The sequence below is a fragment of the Podarcis liolepis genome (assembly GCF_965112155.1).
Source record: "Podarcis liolepis genome assembly, chromosome: 16".
Lineage (NCBI taxonomy): Eukaryota > Metazoa > Chordata > Lepidosauria > Squamata > Lacertidae > Podarcis > Podarcis liolepis.
In genome coordinates, this window is record NC_139567.1 from 19,773,052 (window position 1) to 19,786,596 (window position 13,545).

A 13,545-nucleotide genomic window follows, 5' to 3' on the forward strand; every position below is an offset into this window, starting at 1 on the left:
GTAAATACTTGGATTATATAAGAGACAACTGTAAATCTTTAAAGACACTGGCAGGATTTGATTAACTTCAACAGCTTATGATCAAATAGATAAATGTATAAAATATGTGACATAAAGAAAATATATGGTACTTACCGAAGGGGAGGAAGGAAGTCCAAAGCTCAACAGAGCTAATGTTATGTATGAGATGTTTTAATACAATGAATGTATTGGAATGTATGTCTGATGAAAACTAATAAAAATTTAAGTTGAAAAAAAAGAAGAAGAAAAAAGAAATTGTGGCACATGGCTACAATCCTGTTCATGTTTACTCATAAGTAAGTTCCAGTAAGTTCAACGGAACAGTTCAGAGGCCGTATGTGTCTGAAAAACAGTTGCTGGAAACTGCAGAAGCGGAGAGTGCAGTTGCACCCGGGTCCTTCTTCCCACACACATGTGGCTGGCCACTGAGTACAGGATTGGGAACAGCTGTGACGTCACATGAGACCCTTTTAACTATAGATGCTACATAATAACCCAGAAACCTCAGCATGCCAATCATGCGCTCCACGTTCCTTCTGGGTCAATTGATTGGTTCTTCTATCCATCCCATGATCTCAGCTTCCAAGATGTAGTGTATAAAGTTCTTCTGTGGCTTGATCATGTGATGGGCGGCTGGTCTTTATCTAGGATGTGGCTCCTCTGCTGCTGTCATTAGCAGAGCCTCTCACTCTCCCAGCTCTCCGACGAAAGATCAGCTCAACTCCAGCAATGCAGAATTCAGGGTCTCCGAGAACAATCCTAACAACCTCTCCTCCGAGGACAGTGACCTTCTCCAGGATAACTACATTTAGTGCTTCCCATAGGCTGGCCTGGTAACTTGCTTCCAACCTTTGGTGGTTTCTGGCAGGGGATACATCTGGGATGCACAGCTGTTGGCTGGAGGATTGGTACCCAGTGGCTGAAAAAATGGGAGTTTGGGGGATTTAAAAAACTTTTCCAGCCGTGCACAGAAGTTTTGAAAACTGCAGGTTGATGCTTTTAATATCTAATGCATCTAGGAACTAGAAATACTCTTCCCACATTCGCTGCTGTGGCACAGTCATAGGTAAAGTGCTTTGTTGGAAATCTTGCTATTTTTGTTGCTGTGCTGCACTGTTAATGGAAGTGCACTTTGCAGCATAGCATAAGCCAAAGAGAGAGGGGAGGCTCTCTGCCCCAAGGAATTTACCATCTAGACTGAAAAAGTGTGGGAGACAAGCAACAGGGTAAGAGAAGCAAACTGGAAGAGGGGAGGAATGAAAGAGGCAGGGGTAACAAGGCAGGTGTGGGGGTGAGAGACAGTAAACTGGTTTTGTGCATTGCTCAGAAACCTTTCCTTTTTTAAAATGTACTTTGCACTAGCCTCTTTCCTCCAACTTGTGAAATTAAATCTTTGGAGCATAATAATTCGTGCACAAAGTTTCACCCAATGTTCACACAATTGCTGGAGCATGGAGATGAATCCAGCCCCTTCTGTGCAGTAACTGTGCAGAATGTGTGTACAGTAATGAGTCTGAGCCCATCTGTGCAGCCTTGGTTGGATATTAGGAAAGCTACCCATAAGCCACCTGTGCCTGTCCAGTGCTCACTTGGGAAAGCAAGCATATGCAAAGCAAGTTGATGGTGTATTAAAAAGCCGGGGGGGGGGGGAGAGCTGGCTGGGAATGTTTGAAAGCAAAGAGAGGTGTGAGCCTTGTTAGTGGCTGGGATTGGGTTTGCACTATCTTAACACTGGGGCACTAATGCTCAGCATCTTGAAGCTTTGGGGAATAGGACCAGAGGGAAGGGAATCTTTCAGCTAGAAATGTAAATTTCCAGAGGTACGAAGAACCAGTCGCTTCCAAATTATGTGCCACTGAAAGGTCATTCTGGTGAATACCAGGCTCCTTAAAGGCTTGTTATGAGAGAGAAGCACACCTGTCCTGTTGGGTGCTAGTGCCAAGTGAGGGAATGCTGCTTTTGTTTGAGTGGGACCCATCCGGAACAACAGAATTCTATTTTTTATCTGATGCAAAAAATAAACCAGAAATAAAGGACGGACTACTAGCAGCTTGGATCGCACAGTGTCAGCTGGCTCCCAGGCTTGCTGCTTGCTCACCAATGACACATTATTTTTCTTTCTAGCAAGATGCTGAGCGACGCAGAGAATATGAAGCTGTTTGGGCCGTGCAGTCAGATGCATGGACACAATTATAAAGGTGAGGGGGCCTGAACAACTTTGTGGGTGATCCTGCTTATTTTTAACACCACCATGGGGTGGAGGATAGAGCAGCTGTTGAAAATTTATTTGGGGGTTTCCACCTGAATTTTCTCTTGACAATTCAAGCCTCCTGGTAGTCCTGCAATTCTCTCCATCTGTTGCACAGATACATAGTGGAACAGCAGAGGCTGGATATACTTGTCTGTTACATAGCTTGAATACACAGTCAATCCCCATAAGGTTCCTCATGTCGATAAATGGCCAGGGATAGAATCACAGAGCCTAGGATTTGAATAAGAGTAGAGGCAGGGATGCGGGTGGTGCTGTGGTCTAAACCACTGAGCCTAGGGCTTGCCGATCAAAAGGTCAGCGGTTCAAATCCCCGCGACGGGGTGAGTTCCTGTTGCTCGGTCCCTGTTCCTGCCAACCTAGCAGTTCGAAAGCATGTCAAAGTACAAGTAGATAAATAGGTACCGCTCTGGTGGGAAGGTAAACAGCATTTCCGTGCACCGCTCTGGTTCGCCAGAAGCGGCTTAGTCATGCTGGCCACATGACCCGGAAGCTGTACGCCGGCTCCCTCGGCCAATAAAGTGAGATGAGCGCCGCAACCCCAGAGTGGACCACGATTGGACCTAATGGTCAGGGGTCCCTTTACCTTTACCTTTATTAGAGGACCTCCAAATCAAATGGTGGGAGCCTAAACACAGCTGGGAGGTGGTGGAGCAAGAGGTTGAGTGCTTTGGAATCACTCTTGGAAGGTGAATCAGGGGTGAACAATAGGGCCAGGTAGACTAAAATGGAAATAGCACCAGGTGCCAGTGCATTAAGATGTGTTTGCAAAGCTGGGTTAGAATAAGTCAGGATCAAGGTAACCAGGAGAAACTTGGTAAGATGGAGAATTTTCAGAGTTAATTAATAGCCTGGAAGCAAAACGGACGTCTGTTGTTTCAACCACCATTGCATCCATTCACCATTCAAGGGATGTATGTGTTAGCTGCTGTATCAACTTAATTTTCTTTGTTCAGCTTTGTGCAAGTTCACATTTTGACAGGTTTGCCTTGAGATTCCAACACTGTCCCCATTCCAGAACAAGCAATAAAGGAGGATCTGCAGACATTGCTGGTCTTGGAGATTTAATTGTTTTCTTCTTCTCTTCTAGTTGTGGTAACTGTCCATGGAAAAGTAAGTAAAACCATGGGTGGCGTAGGGAAGAAACCATGAGTAGTTAGGTGTGACTGGCAGACTCAATAGGTGTTTTGGCTCATTTGTTCTTCCATGAACATCATTCATTCCACTACAACCTGCTCATCACTGAATTATCATGGAAAATGGAGAATGCCAAAATTATATTTGACCAACAGGCTGGTATTATTCTACAGTACACGTGATGAGAGCTTAACTTACCATCTTCCAGAAAGTCTTCATTATGTGGTTTGAAGGAAAGCACATAAGCTTATAGGGACGTGAGTGGCGCTGTGGTCTAAACCATAGAGCCTAGGGCTTGCTGATCAGAAGGTCGGCGGTTCTTATCCCTGTGATGGGGTGAGCTCCCATTGCTTGGTCCCTGTTCCTGCCAACCTAGCAGTTCGAAAGCACATCAAAGTGCAAGTAGATAAATAGGTACCGCTCTGGCAGGAAGGTAAACGTGCGCTGCTCTGGTTCGCCAGAAGCAGCTTAGTCACGCTGGCCACATGACCTGGAAGCTGTATGCCAGCTCCCTTGGCCAGTAAAGCGAGATGAGCGCCGCAACCCCAGAATCGTCTGCAACTGGACCTAACAGTCAGGGGTCCCTTTACGTTTACATATGCTTATGCACACAGAGACAATATTCATATTTACGTTTGCATGAAGACAATGTAATGCACATTTAAAAAGGCAACCCTAGAAATAATTATTGCCATGAAATATAATTACTAAGAGTAATTGGTTAGTTGGCTTGTGTTAAGGGTTGTATTTATGATATTGTGAGCTGCTAAGTTGCCTAGAACATCCGTCTAGTTGGTGGGTTGCAGCCTCACCTAATGCGGATTGCAGCAGCAACACCTACAACCATACAAATATATGGTGTAAAAACATGTGGGCTTCCAAATGCACATTTGGGCTAATGATGGATCCCTGGTCTGAAAATGCTAACGTCTACTGAACTAGTCTGCTGGCGTGCTCTGGTCCATGGGGTCACAAAGAGTCGGACACAACTAAATGACTAAACTACTACAACTACAACAACAACAGAGCTAGAGGCTTTTTTCGCATAGACACCATGTATATCTAAATTTATTATTTTGATTAACCACCAAGAAGTTCTCCTACGTGATCCAGACTGAATAGGCAGCTCCCAATTCATTTTGGAGCTTGCTAGGTCAATTGTACCCAATGGACCTTTTTGCCACCCCACTATTAGCTATTATATTGCTAACCTGTAACCGTAAAAGCCAAGTCTCTAACTCTGAGTGGTGTTGCCACATTAGCCCATTGCTGCAGCTTTGGTGACACCTCAAAGGCAAGCAGCTTTATTGTGGCATAAGCTTCCACCTACAAAGCCCACATCGTCAGATCATAGAGATTGCGGACCGTGCTTTAAAAAAATGTTGCGGGTTGCAGACCCATGTCATGAGGCAGACATTATAAACTAGACACAAAGTTCTGGGTCGTTGGGAGTGCCATGCAGAAGGCTCTGAGACTAATTGCAATAGACTTCATGCCCACACCCTCTAGCAGGGAGTGGGTCGCCACTAACCTCTGGGTCATGCCTGTGTATATTTGACTTTAGTGTGCTGGCCAGCTCCCATACTTTCCTAGATGGCTGTAGAAATTCTCCAGCGGCCATCAGGAATTCAAAGAGTAAATTGTATTCCCACAAAATCACCTGTCCATAGATTGCTGAGATGCCCACTGATCTTCTTTCTAGATTGATCCCACTTCTGGGATGGTGATAAATCTGGAGGATTTGAAAGCATTCATGAAGGTAAAGATGCTGGATTGTGCCTGGGAGATTCTCGGCTGAAACTGTAAACACAAAGGGGAGGGCAATGGTTCTCTAGCCCAAATCTGCTCAGCACTTCCCAGCTTTCCAACTCTCATAAAGTTGATGACTGCTGTTTATTAGAAAAAGACCTCGCGTAACCCAGCTTTCATTCTGAGAGCGCATGCGGTCAATCACAAAGTCTGTTCAAGGACTTGCAAACCAGCAGCTGGCATGTCTGTTTGAAATGCAAACTAAAACCTTTGGCAATTTCAGTCAGCCTAGTGAGCCATCTATTTTTATTTTGCCTTGCGGGGAAGAAAAGAGGGAAGGACATTGCAGAAATGAGTATATACTGTACTAAGAATGTCGGAAGAAAACTATTCAATCAGATGAAAGGTTCCATCTGTTTTAGCAATTCTTGTTTCCCAGAGTGGCTCGACCAAATGTCCCAATGGGAAACCTGTAAGAAAGACATGAGGATAATAGCCTTTTTTTAGCTCATGTTCCCAAGCATGTTGCCTCTGAACCTGAAGGTAGCCATAATAACTGGTAGCTTTAAAAGCATCCCAATCTAGGGACCATCATCGTATCTTGTTGTAATGAATTTCATGTTACCTCAGGGAAACGTTTGGCCTACCAGACATGGCTGTACTACAATTCCCATCAGCCCCAGGGCTGATAGGAGTTGCAGTTCAGCCACACCTGGAGAGCCAAAGGTTCCCCACCCCCGAGTTAACTCATATGTGCATAAGGGAAATAACAATTATTTTAACAATCCTGCTATGCCACAAAGTAAAACTGATTAATCAAAATATTGCTGTTGGTTTGCTTGCTTTTCAAAGTACCAAGGAATAGGTTCAGCAAAAAAACTCTTCTATGATACAGGGCCTTGCATATATTTCGCGGTCATACCACACAAATTCAGAATTTGGTGCTGAACGCAAAATTCAGCATTCTAAGACCCAGTTTTTTAAAAAATAAATAAATGCTGATTCCTATACTTTATGGCCCTATTAGGCTTGAATATATTTGGTGAACTCTCCAAAGTTAAAGCAGAGGGGGAGGGGAGATTGGGGGTAACATTTTCTTCCACTGATGATAAGTATTTGATACATAGCTTTTTGCCCTGTAGCAAAAATAAAAGCAGAATTCCTCGCACACTGCCCAAAGCCAGCATGGTATAGTGGTTAAGAGTGGAGGACTCGTAATCTGGTGAACCAGGTTCGCTTCCCCGCTCCTCCACATGCAGCTGCTGGGTGACCTTGGGCTAGTCACACTTCTTTGAAGTCTCTCAGCCTCACTCACCTCACAGAGTATTTGTTGTGGGGGAAGAAGGGAAAGGAGATTGAGACTCCTTAAGGGGAGTGAAAGGTGGGATATCAAGTCCAAACTCTTCTTCTTCTTCAAAGCAAGTACTCATATTCATATAGGCTTATATGAATATCCCTATAGGCACATTCATATAGTACGTTCAAATTGAAGAATTAAATTATACTTGGTGTAAGATTTTGGCTTGTCTTGGTGCAGAATTCTTCAACAGAGCTCTGTGGAAACTAAATGAATTTATAATAGTTAACTGCTCTTTGCTACTCACTTTGCATCCTTTGCCTTGTCCCTCTTAGTATCCTTTTCTGCCCTTCCCCAGGAAGCCATCACAAAGCCCCTTGACAAAAAGGATCTTGACCGCGATGTCTCCTACTTTACCAACATTGTAAGGTAAGAAACCAGGATGATGCTCACAATAATGGTAGTGATATACCTTACCCACTGTCAGTGGTGGACCACGGGGTCTCAAATTTCAGCAGCTCCCTGTGCAACACCAAAATTTGGTGCCCTCCCCCAGCCTTCGCCTTCCATTCTACATCATAGTTGCAGTGCCCCCCAAGGCTCTGCACCCAGTGCGATCAAACCAGTCGTGCTCTCCTATATCCACCTTCACTGCCCTTCACCAGCAGGTCCTGGGAGGGTTATAACAAATTAAAATTTGCTATTAAAAAGAGTTAAAACAAGTCACAGGAATAGTTCAACTGTGTTAAATTTTTGTCCAGCTCTCACATCTTTTATTAAAGCCTCAGCAAACCACTTGCCACTTTCTCTTGTGTTCCTCTCTAAGTCGCATGCAGGAAAGATACAGACAAGCCTAATGCCCTGATTCTGTCTCTGTCAAATCTCCAGCACAACTGAGAATCTCGCTGTATTCATCTGGGAGAACCTCCAAAAGCACTTGCCTGCAACGGCTCTTCATAAAATAAAACTCTACAATACAGATGAGAGCAGCGTTGTCTATAGGGGAGAAATGCCAGCTCCATCGACTGTTGTGAATGCCTGCAGAATGCCCACCACAGATGACCAAAGGAATCGTAGCAGTCCTAAAAATATGTAACTGCTGGTCACGATTGCAACCTTCCTGCCATGTGCTCCATTTGTGGGCTTGGGGAAAATCCACTGATCCATCGCAGGTTACAAAGTCTGAACCCACAGGCGTGTCCAGCACTTGTATGTATTCATGCGCACACTACCAAGGGGTTTAGAATCTTTGGCTAGAGTTATGATGTGCATCCATTATGAGTGCATTTTTCTCCAACCCAATGCCCACAAGAGGTTTGTATACAAAAGCAATAAAGAAAGCTTGGTTTATGATATGGAATGAAAGTGACAGAATATATAAACGCTGCTTCAGACAGCAAAATTTCAATTTAAGCAGCCAGCAAATCCTACAGTACATAGACACCTTGATTTAAAGAGTGAAAGAATCCCTAACTATTCTCAAAAGCCTACAGAAAGTGAGTGGGAAGTGACAATTTTGCCACTGAACCCCACGCTAATAGCAAGTCAAGGAATGAAGAGGGAAGGGTATACCTGTCCTTAAGGGCAAAACGTATGTTGGTTCCTTAAGAGTGTGACTAGGTTCGTTATTGGACCTTGGAGCACTGACAAACCATTGAGAATATAAGGTTTTTGTAGTAATTTTAGCCAATGCAATCTAATGAAAACGGGAAGTAGGCTTTGAGAGGAGCGATTTCTATAACTCCAATAGTTTGATTGTCATGTTGTTTCTTCCCAAAATTTCCCATTTTGTTTATTCTGCTTAATTAAAAGTTGAAAAAGTATAATCCTGGTGAGCAATGACTAAACTGGTTATCCTTCTTTGCTTCCTTGTTATCATGGCATTTTGCCTGGTAGCAAGCATTCTTTAACGGGAGATGTTGATTAGATTTTACAGGTAACTAGATTACATGTACTGATCTTTATTCAAGGTATTAGGAGCTCAGGAGTCTTCCAGGGCATGTTTGAGGTAAGATTGGTACCAAGGTCAAGAAAGTTCAGAATGGGGATCTCCTTATGCCAACCTTTTTATTTGTGCCATGATCTTCAGTAATAAACCATAGAAAAAGTTCAGAATGACACACACACTGCACACACACATACACACTGCACACACACACTGCAGACTCTGTTTTTGAGCCTTTTTGATTTTAATTTATTTTAGTCTAGTTTTTTGCCATTTTAAACTTCTGTCAGGGCTCTTTTACCTTTACATTTTTTATGTTTTAAATTATGGTTGCAAGTCTTTAGTGACAATTTTATTGTTTTATCTTTTTGTTGACCGCTTTGAGATTTATCTACATCAAGCGGTATATAAATTTTATTAAATAAACCAATAAATAGACAGACAAATGGTGTGACTCACTATAAGGCAGTTTCCTAGGTTCCAGGTGCTCTTCCCAGATGTTTTGGACTACAGCTCAATTCTGGGTGGGGTGGGGCTGATGGTTGTTGTACTCCAAAACATTTTTAGGGTACCAATATGGTGAAGGTTGACCTAATGAATGAAAGCAACATCTCCAGACATGGAGGCGGTCTTATGGTTCTTAGTATGCTGTCCCTGGGAAGAAGAAGACCTCATTTCCACCTGTCAGCTCCTGCGGGTGCAACGTTGTGTTACCAAAAAACAAAACATGAATCCCTAACAGAATCAGGGCATCCCTTTCTCTGTCTCTCTCCTCTGTCTGTTTCTCTCTCTCCACCCCTTTGTTTTCAGCAGCCAACTTCTCCAAAAGAGTACAAAGCACATTAAAACATTGCTGTTATCATTGAAAAGATTTGAAGATATACAGAATATGTCCAAAGCGCTTTAATTGCATTTAGATAAGTAAATCTCAATATAGATAATACAAAAATAAAGGCTAAACAATTAGACTTGTCCAAAAGGTTAGATTTGAAGTTGATATTGCTTGAGTGCCTCCTTTAAAAAAACCCGATTTATGGTCAATGTTTTTCTTTCATTGGCGACAGCTCTCACACTCATTAACCTATTTCCTTTTGAACATCTCTGTGGATCAGAATAGTCCCAAGAACTCCTCTAGAAGGCCTGTTTATTGAGCTGATTTGCTTGCACAAAGCTTACTTAAGAAGTTAGTCTATGGTGTGGCCTTTGCAGAGTATTCTTTCAAATCTGTGGCAAGGTTACACAGCAATGAGCATTCATCCTGATTTGCTGGTGGGATCTTCCCGTTAATAATTTGTTAATCCCACAATTTGCATTTCCCTGTAGCTTTCCAAACTTTAAAAGGTCAGTTTTTAAGTGGTTTTTTCTGTACCAAGGAAAGGGCTGTAGATCAATGGTGGGACACCATTGCATTCAGAAGTTCAATGCCAAGTTCAATCACCAGCATCTCTTGGTGGAGCTGAAGCTCTGGAGAGCCACTGTTGGGTCAGTGCAGATAATACTGAGCTACATAGCAATGGTTTGACTTGGTATAAGACAGATTCCTGTGTTTAATCCGCCTTAATTCTGCAAACCTAAATTCACAGATGCACTTCAATCCCTCCCTCAAATAGTGACAGCCTGTTGGCACCCCTAGATAGGTTAAGATTAAGTATATTGTCAAAGGTTTTAAGCTCAGAGCATTGTAGAGCAAACTCTCTCCTCCGCATCCTATGTGACCACTGGCTAATCTCTATTGACCTGGAACAAAGATGCCATGAAAACCATAGGGGAACTGGACAGGGACTTCTGCCCGGCCCAGTTCAGTAAAATTCTCAGCATCCAGAATGAGCAGGAAGGTACCTCGATTCTGAAACAAGAATGATGGTCAAAGTCAAACAACAATACTGAAATGCAGGATTATCTCCCTCCCACCAATGCACCCTCTCACAATGCTCTTTTCAATAAAATTAGAACGGTGAAACACAGAGGAACAGAGAAGCTGTACAGGGTGCTTCCACATGGCAGGTTACTGTGGACCCAGCAATGTCCATGCATGCAAGTTTTGCGCAGCACCCTCCCAATGCCATCCTCATCAAAATTCCATTTGATATCCTCACTTGCCCCAAATTTGAACCAGACCTTGCCCGGGTTATTTCACTTATCGGATATTCCACATAAATGGTAAATCCAGATTAAATGGGAGAAAACTATATGGGATTGGCATTTTGATAAGGAGGACGTCACATGGTTACATGCAGGAACAGCACCAAATCCACACATTGAACTGTTGTGGTGAAGCACCCACATTGCGTTTCGAAGCAGAACACAGGATCCTTCTGTACACACCAGTGTTCACTAGAGATCATTGTTACTGTTGTTGTTATTTATTATATATTGTATTTTCCTGGTCCTAAAATTAATGTTCAGACAGTGGCCATTTATATAGGCAACGAAGACCAAATTACCTGCTTGGCTGTGAGCACAACGGACAGAATAATCCCACGATCTTCTGCAGCAGAGTTAGGTTCTGGCACAAACACTGGCTCAGAAGGATACATTCCATCCTGTCGCCAAATCTTGCAGGCAAAAACAAGGGGACAAAACAGGCTCCTTATTGTGGGTTTTAAGAGCCGGCTCTGGCCCACCCTGAAATTAACTGTGTTTCATCCTTTTACCTTCATCTCCTTGGTCTTTATGTCAGTCTTAATCAGTGAGTCACCAACCATATGCCCAAAGCCACAACCATAGAAGTAACGATATTTCTTCGTATTGTAATTAGAATAGTTAATCTGGGGGAATTCAAGACCCCCTGCTTCCTTGAGGTTCTCATTATGTAGGCTTTCATATGTGCACCAGATCTGGAAAAGGAATCGACACATTATAAGTACATTGGCAGTTGCCTTATACTAGGTAAGCCTGTTTCTCCATCTAGCCCAGTATTGCAGTAGCTCTTCAGGGCACCAGGCATGACCTTCTACCTGATCCTTTGGAAATGTCAGTTCCTGTAGTCACATGCTTGCTAAATTGGAGCCCAGTGTTTACATTTTCTTTTGGCAAGGAGCAGCTTGGCAGCTACAGCAAAAGGGATGTTGGTGGGCAATACAACCACATGGAGAGTGAGTTCAGCACAATATGGAAATGTCAGGCACAAACGGTAGCCCCTATAGCATCCCTTTGTACAGAGAGTACATACCTTCCCGTTGGACTCTTTCGTGGCCGTTGCTGATGTGTAGGACAAGGGGCTGAGATTCTGTCCCACAGCTGCACTGGGATCCACATTGATGGGCAGAACAAAGCGTCGTGGATACGGCCTTGCCACTGAATTGTAGGCCTGCCAAGGAGACAGGATGTCATTGCAAAAGGAAGAACTGGTCCCCTTTTGCAGGCCTGGTATAGAGATAGGGAGCAAGAACCAACCAGTAGAGAAATAGAATTCCTTGGCCTCCCAGTTTGGGCTCCTTCTTGGGATAAATTTGGTTCCGTTCTGATTTTAATGCAAACCTGCACTTTCGAAAATAAAATGCCAACCAAAATATAGCTACCCTTTGATATTTGCACTTCTCTGAATTTTATGCTGCAGTTCTCCAACCAAATAATCTGTACAAAATGGATTTAAAGATCATGAAATGTTAAAGTGCACCATTGGTGAGTCAAAGCTTCTTTCTTCTGGAAGCTGGAGATTTCAACCACCTGCGTGACTGGTTGTCAAGTGCAGCTACAAGCTGCATGTGCTTTGGGCACAGAACGGCATTATATTCAATGCCAGTCCAAATCAGACCCATTGAAGTTAATGGACATGACTATAAGTTCATTAATTTTATGTAGGACTAGCACTGAAGACAACCCACTGGACTGAAATGCTGCGCTCATGACTGCAACCCCACACCCACAACAACAGCACAGCTGTACTTACCATAGTTAATTATGCACTAAACTCCACCTTCACAGCATGTAGTGAGAGGGAAAGGGAATCTTGCTCCAGGAAAAGACATAGCTGAATGTAGCAAGAGCTGTACATAGGTATTCCTTGCCACTGGTGCCATCTGCCTACAACAGGCTGCTTACACAATTCCTGAATATGAGAACCACCCACCAACAGTGCCTCCATCTTGCCAGGATTCAACTTCAGCTTACTGGCCTCCACGACTGCCTTACCTGATCCAGAGCCTCGCCTGCCTTATGGAGGTTTTGCAGCCGGTAAACATCAAGAGCCCCTCCATCATCTTGACAGCATAGGTCAAGGACGATGCATCCTTGATCTTCAAAGGCATTGATTTGATGGAAAAACAAGAGAGGCTCACTGCAGTACTGCCCGGGCAACACCTGTGCAAGGAACACAAGACATGCCAGTGATGGCATCTCAGGCCCTCAGTGACACCTAGAGAACATTCCACAAAGCATCCCCTCTGAAAATCTTAAGTTATATATTTCAGCTGGAAAGGATTTTAATATAGGGGCAAAAGTAGGAAGCCTGCCAGCCTGCCAGCCAGCTTCTACTTCATAGCCCTCTGCTGCTACAGGAGGTGGCTAAAGTATCGCACTTCGCAAAGAGTGAGGGGGCAGGGTTGGGGGGCAATAGTTAGCAATGTCATGAGATGGTGCCTTATATACCTGAAAACATCAACAGCCAGATAGCTACGTATGAGGAATCTGATATTTCAAGCTCCCCAGCCCATGGTAGATGATTGCAGAGTTTGTCCAACATGAAAATTTGTACCAGGTGTGCAGGTTTTGGCGCTCTGGCAAGAATCTGGTTTTGAGAAAGTGAAGTGGCTATCAACTGAATTCATGTTGTTACAGCAGAGGCAGACTGCAGAAGCCTTGCAGGAGTTTGAGAATATATGATCCAGGAAGGTGGATCTTTAGTTCCATCTAGTGCAGCTTTCTACTTCCCCCCAGTTGATAGCCAGAGGCCTCTCAAATCTCATAAGCAGGGCTTGAATGCAAGGAGATCTTTCCCAGTTGTTTATTTCCAGAAGCTGGTATTCAGGGGTACATTATGAAGAAGTGAAATTCTTCCGGGGTAGGAAACTTCCAGCCTAGGGACTGAATGTGGCCCTCCACATTACTCTATCAGGACCTCTAGACTTACCCCGGGCCATGCACTCCCTGGCCCATCACTGCATTTTCCTTGAGTGCTTCTGCTAG

At 43.7% G+C, this 13,545-nt stretch overlaps 2 protein-coding genes across 5 annotated transcripts in view; one reads left to right on the forward strand and one right to left on the reverse strand.

Moving 5' to 3' along the window:
• Nucleotides 1-167: 167 nt before the first annotated feature.
• Nucleotides 168-7,974, forward strand: LOC310696068 (6-pyruvoyl tetrahydrobiopterin synthase-like). Of its 2 annotated transcripts, XM_083481227.1 has the most exons (6): nucleotides 584-854; nucleotides 2,146-2,219; nucleotides 3,381-3,403; nucleotides 5,130-5,186; nucleotides 6,832-6,902; nucleotides 7,362-7,974. In XM_083481227.1, exons 1-6 carry the CDS (start codon nucleotides 751-753, stop codon nucleotides 7,567-7,569), a joined length of 537 nt encoding a protein of 178 aa, XP_083337353.1. In that variant the 5' UTR covers nucleotides 584-750; the 3' UTR covers nucleotides 7,570-7,974. The 2 variants fall into 2 exon arrangements, with proteins under 2 accessions (XP_083337354.1, XP_083337353.1); XM_083481228.1 differs by lacking the exon at nucleotides 5,130-5,186 and having other exon boundaries at nucleotides 168-854.
• A 1,332-nt stretch (nucleotides 7,975-9,306) lies between these two features.
• The window catches only part of BCO2 (beta-carotene oxygenase 2), a 71,680-nt gene continuing 67,441 nt past the window's right edge, over nucleotides 9,307-13,545 (reverse strand). For all 3 annotated transcript variants that reach the window (XM_083481052.1, XM_083481051.1, XM_083481050.1), the window contains 5 exons: nucleotides 12,553-12,720; nucleotides 11,591-11,728; nucleotides 11,073-11,255; nucleotides 10,863-10,973; nucleotides 9,307-10,264 (listed from right to left, as the gene is read on the reverse strand). In XM_083481052.1, coding sequence (XP_083337178.1) covers nucleotides 10,148-10,264; nucleotides 10,863-10,973; nucleotides 11,073-11,255; nucleotides 11,591-11,728; nucleotides 12,553-12,720 — 717 coding nt within the window. In that variant the 3' untranslated portion in view covers nucleotides 9,307-10,147. The remainder of the gene's footprint in view (nucleotides 10,265-10,862; nucleotides 10,974-11,072; nucleotides 11,256-11,590; nucleotides 11,729-12,552; nucleotides 12,721-13,545) is intronic.

What these genes read in the sequence shown, in the direction of transcription:
- LOC310696068 (XM_083481227.1), top strand. Translation starts at nt 751, where the DNA reads ATGCAGAATTCAGGGTCTCCGAGAACAATCCTAACAACCTCTCCTCCG. An exon ending in ATTTGAAAGCATTCATGAAG is followed by an intron (nt 5,187 to 6,831) that starts GTAAAGATGCTG and finishes GCCCTTCCCCAG; the next exon opens with GAAGCCATCACAAAGCCCCT. An exon ending in TACTTTACCAACATTGTAAG is followed by an intron (nt 6,903 to 7,361) that starts GTAAGAAACCAG and finishes TCAAATCTCCAG; the next exon opens with CACAACTGAGAATCTCGCTG.